Here is a 17,364-nt window from a genome sequence, read left to right as displayed (position 1 = left end):
ACAAAGTGAAATGTTTTTTAAAATATAAAAAGCCAGATTATTGCTCAAAGTTACAGCAATCTGTTTGTTCTTTACATATTCATTTATCCCAATGCTTTCACTCTTTGTCATTTAATAAATGGTGGCAAGACTAACTTACATAATGTGAACATTTCAGTCCTCATGTTTTGAGTGACAAAAAAAAAAAAGACGAGTTTTTATTCATGAATCAAGTCCATAATTCACCAAGCTTTTTTTTCACAATCCACTAAACTTTAATACCATATCCTGCTACTCTGCCCTAACATGTTACAAAAATCTTTCAATTATTAAAATTCCCTAAAAAGCTTATTTGTGTAATCTCTCATTTGACCATTCAAAGGTATAGACTTATTTAGGGAGAAAAATACCCTCTCAAATATTTTTTGGGCATTCAGAACGTACAGAGCACTGTTTCTGGCCCAACTTCAACTAAAACATTAGTTATCCCACAAACTGTCTGCATCAAATTAAACATCAAAAGAAAAAACCATATGCTTAAGTCTAAAGACTATGCACTTACCCTTTTCTGGTGTTTTAAATGTGCAATCAGTTGAAGACTGTTCCTTCGGAAAGGAAGTAAATAGATTGTTGACTTTGCCATCTGAAGACTGTTTGATACTGGAGTTCTTTGATAGTTCACATTTGTCAGGTTCCACTTTTCTTTCCGATCCACTCTGGACTACTGAACTAGCTTCACTATTGTTATTTTTCAAAGGGACATTAAAACTAAATCCAAATAAAGACCCAGTGGCTGAACTGTTGCCAAATGCAAATGGCTTTGATTTTTCACTACTAAAAATACTTTTAACAGACTCTGAACCAAAGACAAACTTTGGAGGAGAAACAACAGCTTTTGTTGTAGTTTCTGGTGTGGTAGATATTTCAACTTCTGAAGGTGCATCTGCTACATCATCACCCTGAATTAAATCTGTCCTCTCTCTTGTGGTTTCTTCTAATACAGCTACAGCAATTTTGCCACATGGTGACTCTCTGGGAGTGGCTGAACGAGAAACATGAGGTGTTAACATAGAATCTTTTTCTTGGGCTATTTTTGCTTCATCAAAAATTTTCTTAAATGAGTCTGCAGTATCTTGTAGTTTAAATCGGACAGCTAAATGTTCAACTTTTCTTTCTCCATCTGCAAAATCACATGCAGTCCATACCCACACTCTTTCTGTCCCTTTCATATTTTGCAAAGTCATGTCAGGAGTTATTCTGTGATTGGCACAAAGTTTTAACACTTGGTCCCTTCTCATCACTATGCGAACTTGCTTATTATCATAATTCTGTAAAATCTTTATATCACCAATGCCCCTTTCTTTCCATTGACTAACATCTTTATCATACCTGTAGAGTTTTGCTCTGTGACTGAAAACAACTTGTTCATTTTCCTCACCACTGGATACTTCAACTAGATCAGGTAACGGTACAACAGGTTCAAAGTACTGTCCATCTCGCTCTTCTTCTTGAGTGACATCAGATTCTTCATCAGTGCCAACTGAAGTCCCACTCTGATTCAACTTGGCAGGAGACTTAGATGGACTCAAAGCAGATTTAAAACTGAAGTTAAATCCTGTCGTTGACTCCCCAAAACGGAACAGATTTTTTCTCACAGGGCTACTTGCCAACGGAGAAGCATGCACTGAGCTACTGCTTACACTATCATCCAATGCATCTTCTCGTAAGTCATAGTTATCCCACTCTAATGCAGGCCCAGTACCTTCAGTTGGCTTAACTGTGTCGGAAGCACTGGCGGCACCTGATCCTGAACTTAAATTCTCTTCATCAGTGACTTTTGTTTGATCATTTGTCAAAAATGTTTTGAAATCTTTTAGTCCGCTCTTCATTTCTTCAGCTCTCTGGATTAACTTGGCAGCTCTTCCAGTATCTACAAGTTTATGGGGCGTCTGAAGTGGTATATCTAATAGAAGTCTCTGGCATTCTTCAAATTTCTGCTTGAATTCTTCAGCCAGCTCTGGTGTTTTAAATTTTGCTGCCAGCTGCTCTAATTTGGCATCACCATCAGAAAAATCACTAGCTAACCACATCCATGCTCTATCTGATCCAGAGAGGGGCTTTAGGTTCATTGTAGTAGTTATCCAGTGATTAGCACACACTTTTAGTACTTGTTCTCTTCGCATCAGCATTCTCAGTTTGCCATTCACTTCATTTTTGAGAATTTTTAAGTTCCCCAAACCTCTTTCTTTCCACTGCCTTATCTCAGCATCAAATCTAAATAATTTTACCCGTTGTGAGTAAAGAACTTTTTCATCTTCTTCTCCAGTAACAAGTTCTACTTTTTCAGGCATTTGAACTACTGGTTCAAAATGGATATCATCACTGTCCTCAGTCTTATAGGCATCATCATCTCTCTCTAGGTCAGCAGAGGTATTGGCTTTATCAGCTGCTTTCCCACTCTGTGACGAAAATAATTTTTCTCCAGCACCTGAAAATCCCTTGAAATTAGGGTCTTTTTTGCCAAACTGAAATCCTTCCCCTGAAGTTGATTTTGCAAGATCTGCAAAAGTAAAAGTGCTACTAGTCTGACCAAAAACTACTCCACTGCCATTCTTCTGGCTAACATCCTGAGCCTGGAAATCAGTGTCATTTTCAAGAAGCTTTTCATTCTTCTTTTCTTCATTTCCCACCTCCTGAATGCCAAATTTAAATCCATCAGCAGACACAGGAATGGAAAAACTAAATCCTTCTTTTGCTGACTTAGATTCTGTATTAGAAGAACCCTGAAATGTAAATGAAGGCCTATTTTCTTGATCCACATATCCAAATTTAAAACCTTGCTCTGTAATGCCAAATTTAAAAGGTTTCTCTGAAAAATTACTTTTAAATCCTGTCCCCACTGGACTTCCAGAAGAGTCACTTAACTTGGTTTTTGAGCCCAATGTGAAAGCTGAAGAAGCGTCTTCAAAAGGTCTATGAATTGGTTTAGAGGCATCACAAAACACACATTTTAAGGAAGAGCCCTCATTCTGTTCCAAGCAAACACTACAATCCCATTGTCCTTCTTTCTTGCTGAACATTCCTTCAAATCCACTCTTTGGAGCCTTGCTTGTCTCTGAAGAGGTAGGCTCTGGAACAGCAGAAGTAGACAGACTCTGTTTACTTGGATTTTGACAGGCAATACATCTGGTAACATTTGCTTCATTTCGTACCGAACATACACTGCAATCCCACTGTCCTTCTTTTTTGTTGAACATACCCTCAAATCCACTCTTCGTAGTCTTGCTTGTCTCTGAAGTACCACCAAACTTAAAAGAGGCAGATGCTAGGACAGCAGAAGGAGATGGACTCTGTTTAGCTGGATTCTGACAAGCAACACATTTTGTAGCATCTGGTTCATTTTGTACTGAGCATGAACTACAATCCCATTGTCCTTCCTTCCTAGCAAACTTTTCCTCAAATCCACTCTTTGGAGTTTTATTTATTTCTGAAGTACCAAACTTAAAAGAGGCAGGTGATGAAACAGAAGTAGGCAGACTCTGTTTTCTTGGATTCTGACAAGCAGCACATTTTGGAGAGCTTCCTTCATTTCGTACCAAACACACAGTGCAATCCCACTGTCCTTCTTTTGTAGAAAACACAGATCTGAAATCACTGTTAACAGACTTAGGAAGGTCTCCCTGGCCAAATTTAAAGGAAGCTTGCTGAACAAATGAAGATCCACTTTTGTTGGCAGACTTAGTATTCTGGCATTTGATACACCTAGATACAGTAGGCTCGTTTTTTGCTAAACAAATGCTACAATCCCAGTGACCTTCTTTCTTTGGAGTCATCAAAGTAAATCTATCTTGAGTATTTTCTGGGCCCGTTTTAGGAGTGGGAACAGTTTCAATTAATGGTGGGCCAAGGTACTCTTTATTACTTGGGTTTAGATTTTGGCATGATACACATTTCTTAGCAGTTGCTGTGTTCTTTAATGAGCAGCTGCTACAATGCCACCAAGACCCTTCTTTCTTTGCAACTTGAAATTCAAAATTCAAATTTCCTGTATCAGATTTGCAAATATCCTTGTTATCAAGATTTGTGGGTTCTTTTATAATTCTCATAGTCTGTTTTGTTGTGGCTACATTTGCTCCTGAAGCTTTTAAAATGCCCTGGGCCTCTTCAAACTTGCATTTAAAAAGTGTTGCTTCCTCAGGAGTCTTGAATCTAAGAGCAAGTTGCTCTGGTTTTGGCAACTCATCTGCATAATCAAGAGCATGCCATACAAAAGATCTGTCTGATCCAGCATTCGGTGTCAGTTTCATATCTGGACTGATGTAATGATTTGCACAGATTTTCAATACTTGCTCCCGTCTCATCAGAAGGCGAATTTTACCTGATGTTTTATGCCTTAGTATTTTCACATTGCCAATTCCACGTTCCTTCCATTCTTTGGATTCTGCATCAAAACGGTACAATTTTGCACGATTGCAAAAGAATTCTTCTTCATCTTCCTCACCAGTTTTTACTTCAATCTTATCAGGAAGAGGTACAACAGGCTCAAAGTGAGGGCCATCATCGTCATCATCCCCATGGGCACTTCCTCCATCTGCCTCATGACTCTTGTGTCCCAACTCTGGAGCAGGTGTTCCAAAAACTGATTTCCCTGGACCATGGAAAGTAAACATATCATCACTTCGACGAAAACCAGAGTTTTTTTGCCGATTTGGCCCCATGTTTTCTGTAAATGAAAGTCCAGACACATTTTTGCTTCCAAAATTGAATGTATTTCGAGGGCCAATAGTTTGACCAGGAATTGGTTTGGGTCCACTATAGCCATCACCTTGCAAAGGTTTATCTGAAGTCAGGAGGCCTAAAAGGCTTTCACTATTACTGTAAGTTGCAGAAGGAGTCTGTGTCACAACCTGTGGTAAGGAAAATGTGAAGTCACCATCATTTGATTTGAAATTTGAGTTAAATTTAAAAGGAGCTGGCTGTGCTGTATGTGCTGGTGTTGTTAAAGACTGCCTTATTCCTTCACCTGGCACAGGCTGAACAAAATTAGGTTTTCCAAATTCTGTAACCTTAGATTCTCCAGATCTTGAAGCATGAGCTGCAACTGGAGGTTTCGTGAAATAACCTGGTTCTGGCAAAGGTGGATTTGTGCTTGTTTGCTGAACATTGTAATTAAAGTAATCATCACCCCTGGGTGATAGAATTCCAGTTGCAGGAGACTCAAAACGCAATGGAGGACCATACATCTCTTGAGAAAACATACAAGCAGATGAGCTTTGCACTGGTGGAGTATGCATCTGCTGTGAATAGGCATAAATATGTTGTTGAGGGGGGAGCCTATTCATGCCATAAACTGGTCCCTAAAAGAAAAGAAAAGTTATATGTTTTTGTAGATTGTCTACAAAACTACAGATAACTACACACAATGCCCATTTCTCACAAACTTTGAATGTGAGTATTATTAGGTAAAGATATCACTGGGGTATGTAGCGCATCATTAAAAGACGTCAACAATACTATAAAAAAGACCTTTGCAGCTTATAATCTTTCTTGGCATATGATGAAAATCACCTTAACAAATGACAGCATCTATTTCTACAATAAAGCCACAGAATAAATTATCTTCCTCCTTCCCAAACAATTTGTAAAATGATGTTAACAATAATGATGATGATGATGAAGACTAACATTACATTTACTGAGCATTTACAATGTGCCAACTAGGCACTGGTTTAAGAACTTTACATATATTATCTCATTTTAATGCTTTCAAAAACCCTATGAATTAAGGTATTATTATCCTCATTTTACATATGAGGCAACTGATGCATAGAGAGGTTAAGAAACTTGCCCAAGGTCAGTAAGCAGAGGCGCCAGAGTTTTAATGTACCCAAACGCCCCATCTTCAAAGTCCTCATATTCAACAATTTTTTTTAACATTAAGTTTCAAATAACAGTGATGTGGCCATGTGAAGCCTATAATTATTTATCACACAGTAGTTCAGCAAAATATGACATTGTAGTCCTATTTCCGCAAAAAAGCAGAACAATGAAGGGCCCACCACCTCCTCCCCAATTAAAAATTATTCTAAGTGTCTGTACTGTATCATAAAAAGAAGGTGACTAATAATTATAACTTGTGTATCTGAAAAGAAATTAAAAATACCTGTAACTTGGGGGATATATAAGTTTTAATACTTAACTACTCCTGTAATTGCTCTGAAGGAAGCCTAAAACAATTAAAAAGGAGATATTTATAAATGTATAAATTATTGCTTTGTTACCTTTGTGGGAGTAACATTAGCTGCTGGTCTGAGAAGATACTGGGAATTATATGCTGGTGACTGACTATAATATACTGAAGGGCCAGTAGTTGCAACTAAAAAAGCAAAAAAAGAAAAAAAAAAAGAAAAGAAAGAAAACACTGTTAAAAAAAGTCTATACTATAGTTAAGACTATCTAGGCAAGAACTATAAACACAAAAGCAATAGAAATAAAAGGAAGATTAAACTATATAGATATTTAAATTTTGTACATCAAAATATATCATAAAGACTATAAATCAAATGACAAACTGGGAAAAACTGCTAAATATGACACATGAAGAATAAAAGTAGCACCACGGTAGTCAAAAAGGACAAGGGCCTCACAACAAGCATCAAAAAGGAAGCCAAGAAGAAAGTGGTTGGTCCATTTTCTAAGAAAGAACAGTATGAGATGAAAGCACAGTTATGTTCAACATTAAAAATACTGGAGATATACTAGTCCAAGGACATAAGAAAGCAAAATGCATCTGATTGCCTCAAGGGCCGTGTTTCTGATGTGAGTCTTGAAAATCTGCAGATTGAGAAAACTGGATTTTGTAAACTCAAGCTATTACAGAGGACGTTCAGGTAGAAAATCACCTGAAAAATTAGTGAAAAAAATCTCACAAGAAATAAAAAAAGTGTTCTTTGATTTTTTTAAAACACATCATGATTGACATTCACACTGATGTCCAAATTGTATTTCATTACTTTTATGTTGGTTTTACCAGGAAACAAAACAACCAGAAGAAACTCCTGTTGATGGAAAAACTACCAACACCATTTGCTTCATCTGTTTATTAACAGTTTTACCAGAAAACAAAACAACCAGAAGATTCTCACACCTGTACTGAGAAAAAGAAATAGAAATTGTGATCTGAGTGGTGCCAAATAATAGATTCTGGAAAGAACAGGAAAGACCTAGAAAAGGCTAGCCAGTCTATTTATCCTCTCCATGATATTATAAGTAAAATTGTTCAAGAAGCCCAAATTTGAATTTAGAAACCCAGTGGGACTGCCTGATAAAGAAGGCTGTTTTGCAAATATTTAGGGGAAGAAACAAGCATAGAACATAGAACAAACTGAGGGATGAGCCAAGAATCTTAAAGTTTGATGTTTAATGACTATGTGACTAGTAATTTTTAAGCACTGCTCAAAAAAAAAAAGTAAAATTAAAGAGCTCTTATATGACTCTATTTAAAATACTCTTGTAGAAAAAAAAACACATGAATATAAATTCAGCAAAGAAATAAGTTCTGAGCATGCCTAGTAATAGAAAAAATAAAAACATAAAATACTGATAAAAATTTTTGTGCTAATAAATTGGCAAATGTTTTTGTAAACTGCTAATGGGCAAATCTAGCAAGAGCATATGAGATAGTATTATCAGATGCTATATAAGAGAATAAACTGGTACAATTTTTCTGAAAAGCAATTTCCCAACAATCAAAAGAATTTTTAAAATATCCCACAACCTAGTAACGTGTCCACAGAATTATTTATAATACAAAGCCTGGAAATAACATTAAAAAGGGGACAGAATTTGCAGAACTTTCATATAATGTGATACCAGGTATTCATAAAAAGTATTATTGAAGACTATTTAATAGAAAAAAGCTCAGAATTTAAGGGTACATTAAAAAATCAGGCTAAATCATCTACATACAACATAACCTCATAAAAATTCTGTTATGTAAACCAAAAGAAAAGGCTGTTTGGAAATGCTCCAAAATGTTAATAGGATTATACATGAAGAGAAGGTAATAATTAATTTTCTGTACACTGTTCTGAACATGCGCTACAAGTACATTAACCTTTGTTTTTTGAATGGGCAGGCACTGGGAATTGAACCCAGGTCTCCGGTATGGCAGGTGAGAGAGCCACCGTCTTTGTTTTTTAATCTTAAAAAAATAAAAACAAACGGGGCCCATCTTGATGTACATTTTACTTTCACTTTGGAAAACAAATGTCTATGAACACAGGAATAGTAATCAGGAGACCTGGGCTCTCTTTCTTTCAGTGCCACAAAACTGCTTTGTGACCTTGTCAATAATCTATTCGGGGTGTATCCATTTTTCTCAACTGTAAAATGAGGATGTACTGCTTCTACAGATTTCACAGGATTATTTTAAGAATAAAATGAGACAATGTGAATGTTATGTTCAAATGTCTGAATAACAACCAGAAGACCTTTGACGCATGCAGGAGGAAATATGGAAATTGTGATTCAAGACATGGGCAAATGATTGACTCCACACAGCAATGAAAAAGAATTAGAAAGGATTAGCCAATCTACCCTCCCTACACAAAACTCTAAATAATGCACAGAGTTTTCAAGTAAGCAAGGTTTGAAATCTTAAGATCTCATATACTTTTCTATGACATATGGCATTTATCAGTTTGATTTTACAAAGATATATTATTTTGCTAGCATTTAGAATTTGGAAATTGTCTTCAGAGCAGAGCTATCTTAAGTATGGCCTTATGGATTATCACACAAATGTGATACTGTAAACAAGTCTATCACTCTAAATTTTTCCTGGTTTAAAAGCAATTAGAAAGAAATACACAGTATGGCCATTTTAGGAATCTGTCTACTATAAAATAAACTTATTTTTATTATCATTTCTAAAGACCTCCTGGGAGCAATACATCATATTGGCAAGCGCTTTTTGAGTTAGACCACCTTGGTTTGAATACTGGCTCTATCAATAACTAGCTGACAACAATGGATAATTAACATTTTAAAATCTGTTTCCTTATGTGTAAGAGTGGGATTAACAATGGTACCTACCACTCTGGTTTATTGTGATAAATAAATTACACACGCAAAGCACTTCTGTACATGGCCAGGATGCAGTAAGCTCTTGTGGTATACTCAGGTTAAGTATTTACTCTATACTATGGTGAACGCCTGATATGCACCCCAGACACATACACAAATGCTCACAATACTGACGTGAGGCAAGTAGTATATTCACGTTTCATATGGAGAAACTGGCTCAGAGAGGTTACTACTTCCACAGTTAGTAAGACAGAGCACAATTTCAAAACCCAATATGGTCTGGCTCTAAACTCCTTCCTTCTATGTTATGACTACAGTATTATGAAAAAAAATAAGATTTCCCATTAATGTCCTGCATCTCAGAACATCATCAAAATAATTCTCCAGTGGTTTAAGTATGTGATTTGGCATTTTTAGTGCATAACTGTACTGGTTAATATTTTTTAATTATAAGGAATAATCGCACATCAGTCTCAACTTCCTTGAGATGACATCAGAGATGTGTTCTTTAAGCCTTTATTTACACAAGATCAAATAAAGCTTGTTTCATTTTCATTTAGAGTTAGGAAAAATCTCAGTAATACCAAATACTTTTGGTATTACTAATTAACAGACATATATAGACATGCATGTAAACAAACATAAAAGACAAGGGGAATTTACTAATCATTTGCATAAAAGATGAGGAGGTACAGTGAATTTTACTAAAATGAGGGATTATTGAGTTGCCATCTTACCTGTTAGAGGAGCCCCATGAAAAGTCTGTGATCCCTGATATCCATCAGGCACTGTGTCTGGTCCATAATTCTCTGTGGGCCAACGATGAGGAGATGCTGAATTACTACTGTTTAGTTTCAACTCCTGCATTTCTTTCTATGGGAATAAAAAAGAAAACAATTTTAACATGCCAGAAACAGTGCTAGGGCAAACTTAATATTTTAAATTTATGTTTTCTAAAAGATTCTATTTGCTGATGAGATCTGGGTACCAGGTACTGACTTAAGAACACAGTCTTTAATTTATGAAAACTATTACTTGATCCCATTTTTCATTCCATAATACTGCCATCTAACTGATTCAGTCTTAACTCTGACCTAAACCACTGAATAACCTCCTAAATGGTCTCATCTCCATTTCACCCTACAACTAACTGCTCTAAAGTTCAGCTCTGACCAAGACACTCCTCTGCTCAAAAAGTAAGTACCTACAAATTAAACTTCTCTTCTTGGCATTTGCAGCCCTCAACAGTATTACCAAAAACATACTTCCAAGCATTTCCTTTCAACTTTACTGCTTTACTCTTCAGTCTATCTGGACTACCGGATATTCCAAATTACATTCCTAATTAGAAGTAATCACTTTACACGTATCTGCATTTAATGTAACAAAACACTAGTACTCCTTCAAGCTTATGGTCAAAGTTCCACCAGGAAAGAGAAAACAATACTTGCTCAGAATTTACTATGTTTATTAATATGTTCTAGGCATTTTACTTAAGTTCACAATTAATCCTTATATACTATAAGCAATCTTGACTCATATCTTAAAATGAGGAAAAAATAAGCAGAAATGGTACAGCTGGAATGAATTCAAACCAGGTCTGACTCTAAAACTGTTTTCATAACATCACTCTGTTGCCTAGACAAAATGGCAGAAGTACTTCCTTCTAATGTAACTATGTGGCCAGCTATCTGGTATCTGCTATTATATAGACAACTAAAATCCTAAAACCCTAGCACGGAACCCACAAAATGTCCCTTACAAAACAGGCACTTATCAAAGGGCTACAGCTCTTTCAAAGAAACTGTAGTGATATCAGTGTATTTCCATCACGTCTGCAGATCCTCCACTGAGTCCTGAATCCCTCAAAGTCATTCATGAAGGCTGGAATCAACTTCTCCAAACTTTTGTTAATGTAGCTATTTTGATCTCCTCCCATGTATCCCGAATGTTCTTAAAGCACTGAGAACGCTGAATGCCTTCCAGAAGGTTTTAAATTGACTTTGCCCAGATCCATTAGAGGAATCACACTATCTATACATATGTACAAAACATTTTTCTTAAATGCTTGGAAGTCAAACTAATTGCTTGATCCATGGGCAGCAGATCAGATGTTGTGTTAGAGGGCATGAAAACAATATTCATCTTGTACATCTCCATCAGAGCTCTGGAATGACCAGGTGACTTGTTATCTTGAAAGGATTTTTTTCCTGAGATAAATCTCAATAGTAGGCTTAAAATATTCAGTAAATCATGTTATAAACAGATGTGCTTTGTTGTTCCATTTACAGAGCATAGGCAGAGTAGATTTAGCATAATTCATAAGAGCCCTAGGATTTTGGGGAAGTTAAATGAGCATGGCTTCAACCTAAAGTTGTCAGCTTCATTAGTGCAAACATGAGAGTCAGCCAATCCTTTGAAGCTTTGAAGCCAGGCACTGACTTTTTCTCTTTAGTGATCAAAGTCCTACATATACATGGCATCTTCTTCCAACACAAGACTGTTTTGCCTAATGAATCTTCTGGATAACTTGCTGCAGCTCTCACATCAGCACCTGCTGCTTCACCCTGCAATTTTAAGTTGCGGAGGCAGCTTCTTTCCTTAAATCTCAAAAACTAATCTTTCTTAGCTTCAAACTTTTCTTCTGCAGCTTCCTCACCTATCTTGGCCTTCGTGAAACTGCAGAAAGTTAAGGTCTTGCTCTGACTGAGGCCTTGACGTATGGGAATATAGTGGCTGGTTTGATCTATCTAGAACATCAGCAAGATCTTTTTGCATATCAGCAGTAAGGCTTTTTTGCTCTGTTATCATTCATGTCTTCATTGGAGTACCATTTTTAATTTCCTTCAAGAATTTTTCCTTTGCATTCACAACTTGGCTAACTGTTGACGCAAGAGCCTTTTACTCTATCTTGGTTTTAGACATGCCTTCTTCACTAAGCTTAATCCCTTATAACTTCTGATATAAGGTGAGAGATGTGCAATTTTTTTCACTTGAAAACTTAAGAGGCAATTGTATAGTTATTAATTAGGCTAATTTCAATATTGTTGTGTCTCAGGGAATAGGGAGGCCCAATGAAAGGGAGAGAGATGGAAGAACAGCTGGTCACTAAAGCAGTCAGAAGACAACCTTTATTAATTAACTTTGCAATCTATATCAGTACCCCCAAATAATTATAACATCACTTATCACCATAACAGATATAATGAAAGTTTGAAATATTGTGAGAACCACCAAAATGTAACACAGAAACAGGATGTGATCAAATGCTGTTGGAAAAGTGGCACCAACAGACCTGCTCTATGCCGGGTTGTCACAAACCTTCAATCTGTAAAATCCAGTATTTGTGATGCACATTAAAGCCAAGGGCAATAAACTGTGGTATGTCTGTACTATATTTCCTAAGCATAACTTTAAAAGTATAAGTAATTTAGTTCTTCTCCAATATGAGCATGAAAAGATACTTAAACTTCTAATTTCAAAGAACTAAAGCACCTTTGAGATCCACAGTTAAAACAAGATCATTCATATACAGTTAAAATAAGAGCATGTATGCATAATTATTTCTTACAAAATTAAGTCAACTTCATATGAAAATATTAAAAAGAGACTTTGAGAAGCTTCGATGACTAACTGTAAATTTCAATTTCTAACTATAAATGACCCACAAGTCACACAGTCAGCCCTAAAAGTGAACTCACAGGTCAATGGATGGTATTTCAATGGTTCAATTTAATCACTTGGGAACCTCTCTATGCTATGAACCATGCTGTTTTGGATAACAGACTCCTACCACTGAATGCGTTGCATCTTGTGGAGGAGGTAGACACACAACTAATTTAAAAAATAAAGTAAATTTCAAAACAGAGGTATTAACACACGATATGATTCTATGGTAGCATGGCCAGGAAACATTTTGCCCAGTTTTAGAAAGAAGTGAGAGTAGTCAGTGAAGAAATCTTCCAATAATACAGGCACTGTTTAAAGAAATTAAGTGATTTACCTTAATTGCTTCCACTTGTTGGCAGATCATTTTCAGTAAAGAATTTTGATCTTCTGCCCAACGAGGTGGTGTTTTGGGAGAATACTAAAAAACGAAAGGAAAAAAAAAGTATTTAGAAAATTTAGAACAGAAACACATTCCACAATGGAATAATTCATTTCTTTCACACGTACCTTGTAACTTTTACTTGGTGACAGAGAATATTTAGTGGGAGATGGTGTTGAATGTTTTATTTCTGAATCTACATTTCGCAAAGTACCATTTTTATAAAGAGGACAACCTTCACAATAGTCTTCAAGTTCTTGCATAACTGAACTAAGCATCTCTTTTACGGACTCCAGGGGCACAGGTAACTAAAAACAAAAAAGCATTACTCAAGGGGTTTAGCTTCCCCAAATATTGAAGAATTGAAAAATACATGAAGATTTTTTCCTACTGATTTATTTACAATTTCCTCACTTTTGTACAGCAATGACTTTATACTTTAAACCATAATACATATGGTAGTACTTTCTAATTGTCACTATTATAAACTAAAGTCTTCTGATTCTAAAGTCCATGCTGTTTCTATTACTTCTGTTAGATATGGTAGAGGAATGTTAACTTGGGAAATTTTTCCAAAGCAACAAAATAAGTAAATTACTGTTTTCTATGGATTTTGAATTTGGGGAGAGAAATATAGATAGATATCAGAATGTAATACCCAATATAAACCCTAATCCAGTGCAGTATCACAAATTAAACAAAATAGGTTGCATATAATTGAAGTTGACACCATTATAACACTATGAAACCGCAGACAGATGGGAAAAAAAGGTCCATAGATATGATGAGGATAAAAAGAAATGCTTCTGAAGTTGTCACCAACTATGAATTTTAGCAAAATGGCTAACTGCCAAATTTATTAAGAACAGGTCCTTAGGCTGCAATATTTGTTCTGATTAAATGGCCAAGATGACAAAATTAATGTGCCCTCCTTCAAAAACCTTTTCTAGTTCCCCAAGAAGCACTTCAAGACTATACGCCTAACATATACCTAAGTTTAAAAAGGGCACATGAAACATAAGACAAAAGGCATTATGGAAATTAAGCACAACACACACACATATCGTCCTTATACCACCATGCATTTTTGAAATTTTCAAAACATAAATCCAAGCAAAATATTTACCACCCCTTGGGCGGGCCACAGTGGCTCAGCAGGCAGAGTGCTCGCCTGCCATGCCAGAGGACCCGGGTTCGATTCCCGGTGCCTGCCCATGTAAAAAAAAGAAAAAAGAAAAAAAAAATATTTACCACCCCATTATCAATAATTAGAAAGTACAGACAAAACCTTGCAACTTACTTTCTTGACCACTGAAAGATCTGAATCACTATCATCTAAAATTTTTATTAGGTAGTCCCTGGTCTTTCTCAAATAATTTTTGCATTCTTCTTGTTCTTCAGGTGAAAGAGCATCATTTTCAATGTCTTCTGCTTTCCTGTGAAAAATCTATACAAAGAATGCTTTTATGAAACAACATGGTTATGAAAATAAAAAAATTAATTTGAGTACCACATATACTTACCAGAGCAAGATTCCAGTAAGAAACAACGTTTTTTATAGATTCAAAAGCAGTCATAGCATCTTCTATATTTCCATTAACTGCATCCAATATAGCAAATGTTATCTGTGCTTCTTCTTCATATTCACCAATTTCAGATGCCTAAACACATTTAGGTAATTCTTAGCCGAACTGCCTCTACCCTGAACATCAAACCTAAATGATTTACCAAAGATTTTATATAATCTAAAGGAACTAACATTTCATTATTCTTTTCTGTCATAATTTACTTATAACTTGTAGATTTAGAAAACAAGACAACCTTTAAATATCCAGCCAGTTACATAAGAAATCTGTATCCCCATTTCTTTATTATAAACTAAAATTCTGAATCTCCATTAATTCACAAAGGGATTCTCTCTTACCTGAATGTCTGCACTATGAAAATGTTTAAACAAAGGATCAATAGGTTCAGGAATACTGCTCTTCTTTTTGATTGTCTTCAACAAAGGCAAAACTTTCTTCCAATAATGAACACTTCTGCCTATATACTCTCGCTGATCATAAAAAGAATTAAGACTGCTGCCCTAAAATACAAAGTTAGAAACACACAACCTAAGGAACACAAATCACCACATCTACAACTCATTTACAAAGGTTTTAAAAATTGGCTAAAATTACATCAAAACCAATGTAAACTATGGATAGTAATAGCACAATTACAAAAATGTTCTTTCATGAATTGTAATAAATGTACCACCTAATACAAATGTTAGTAATGGGATGGTATACAGGAATTCTATTTTATGCATTACTTTTCTGTAAATCTGTAACTCCTCTAATAAAAAAAAAAGGAATAAAGGAAAAAAAGTTAAATCAATACCAAATGGAATCCCCAAAGTCATCGCTCAACCTACCAAATATTGGAATAACAACTGTAATATCAGTGATCATTCCAGAATCAACTTTTAAACACCTTCAGAGATATTACCTAATGAGGGAACCCCATCTATTTTTTAAGAATTAACATTTTTAGAGAGCTAAAATTTGCCTCCCTGTGTGACTGTTTAGACAAAGGGCCAATCATCTACACTTAATCCTTCCACAAAACATATCTCAAATATTTAGTAACATCTATAATATCCTTACCTACTAAACCTACTACTATCAAAACATGTAAAGAATTTTTCAGTCTGGAAAACAATGATAGGAACAAATTATTAAGTAACCATAAAAACATTTCTGGCATTTACTATGTTCTGGGCAATAGCTAATTATCCAGCAGTTACTATGTGCCAGAAACTGTTCAAAGTGCTTATATATTAACTATGTTAACTACTTTGTGGTAAGATTAATAAATACATTTCACCTGGCATAATCTGAACAGTAACTACTGATTTTAGAACTAAAAGACTTTCAATTAAAAATTTATTATTTGTAAAAACTAAGATGATGTTCCTAAAAATGGCTTACACTTTAATAACTTACCGTTTTCTGAAGATATTCTGCCCAATACACAAGCAGAGCAGGCTGAAGGCCGTGTTTTTCCTGAGCCCTTAGGGTATTAATTTCATGCTGAACTAGAAGTCGCAATTTTGCTGAGGTTCCAGGTCTAAAAAAAGTTTTATTTAATAAACACACAATTCAACACATCAATATACATTAATCATCACATGAGAATTAAATTAAACCTTCACAACATATTAAATTCCTAATAAAACCTAGGCAATAAGTTAAAATAATTTGTTTTACTACTTACATTGCTTTTCTGTATATCAGATTACAAACTGCATCCCACCAAGATTTTTGTCTTTCTGAACAAAGTTGTTTACATAGAGGAAGCGGCAAGCATAATGGGTGACAGAAGCTGTACTGAGAATTACATTTCTCCTTTAATTGTAAGTGGCTAGTATATATCACTCCAAGTAGAAATACCTATTATATTTTTAAAAAAAATTAATTCAAGTTAGAAAATAATTAAACAAAACTGAAAATATTTAATGTGTTAAAATCCCTGCTTACTTCAAGATCTAAAATACATATTGATTCAGGTGCATTCGTTTCAAGTCTTGAAGTTTCCTGGGGCAAGTGATGAAAAAGTTGTTTTAGCCATTTTCGAACTGCAGGTAAGGTAGGCAATGAATTCCACTGTAACCCAAGCCAGGTAAGGTGCTGAAGACTACCATTATGTGCTCGAATAGCACCTGAAATAAAGGGAAAAAATTATTGGAATTTTTTGCATGCCATAAGTTTGCAAACAAACAATTCACACTAAATGTATTTTAATATTACAATTGCTTTTCTGTAGCATAACTGGTTGAAAATGCTATGTGCTTATTGAACGCATTCACATTTTATATCTAGAAAATGTAATAAAAAGAGTTAATTTGGAGAAAGTTCCACGTTTCTTCAAGTCCATCTAAGAAACAGGAGACTCACTAGAGGTTAGTACCTACTAAGAAAGGACAAATAAAGAACATCCACTCAACAAAAAAATCTTGAAATAACAGATTTTCCTTTCAGTAAAGAGTCATTATAACAATGGGACACCACTACATTAATGTATTAGGCTAGTAAAGAGATCTTTTAATATACAACAACAAAGTCCAACCCTGAAAAGTCACGGGTCTCTGTAGGCATACAGGTACAATATTTTGGGCTATATATAGCAACTTGTAAGGGACTTAAAAATGTTCATCTTTGAAACGTTTTTGTTTCTGTTTTTAGAACTCTCCATGGAAACAATTTGAC

The 17,364-nt window shown here is 35.2% G+C and overlaps 1 protein-coding gene across 2 annotated transcripts in view; it reads right to left on the bottom strand.

The window, feature by feature from the left end:
- LOC143661385 (E3 SUMO-protein ligase RanBP2) overlaps nucleotides 1-17,364 on the bottom strand; it is a 94,239-nt gene that overhangs the window by 29,971 nt on the left and 46,904 nt on the right. For both annotated transcript variants that reach the window (XM_077134939.1, XM_077134940.1), the window contains exons 10-20: nucleotides 16,636-16,817; nucleotides 16,373-16,548; nucleotides 16,102-16,225; nucleotides 15,039-15,200; nucleotides 14,638-14,775; nucleotides 14,415-14,561; nucleotides 13,243-13,422; nucleotides 13,070-13,153; nucleotides 9,804-9,939; nucleotides 6,261-6,355; nucleotides 542-5,336 (exon numbers count right to left, since the gene is read on the bottom strand). In XM_077134939.1, the coding sequence (XP_076991054.1) occupies nucleotides 542-5,336; nucleotides 6,261-6,355; nucleotides 9,804-9,939; nucleotides 13,070-13,153; nucleotides 13,243-13,422; nucleotides 14,415-14,561; nucleotides 14,638-14,775; nucleotides 15,039-15,200; nucleotides 16,102-16,225; nucleotides 16,373-16,548; nucleotides 16,636-16,817 (6,219 nt within the window). The remainder of the gene's footprint in view (nucleotides 1-541; nucleotides 5,337-6,260; nucleotides 6,356-9,803; nucleotides 9,940-13,069; nucleotides 13,154-13,242; nucleotides 13,423-14,414; nucleotides 14,562-14,637; nucleotides 14,776-15,038; nucleotides 15,201-16,101; nucleotides 16,226-16,372; nucleotides 16,549-16,635; nucleotides 16,818-17,364) is intronic.

This window comes from Tamandua tetradactyla, chromosome 17 (assembly GCF_023851605.1).
Source record: "Tamandua tetradactyla isolate mTamTet1 chromosome 17, mTamTet1.pri, whole genome shotgun sequence".
Taxonomy (NCBI): domain Eukaryota; kingdom Metazoa; phylum Chordata; class Mammalia; order Pilosa; family Myrmecophagidae; genus Tamandua; species Tamandua tetradactyla.
Note: the sequence above shows the minus strand (reverse complement) of the source record. Positions and strands in the feature narration are given on the sequence as shown.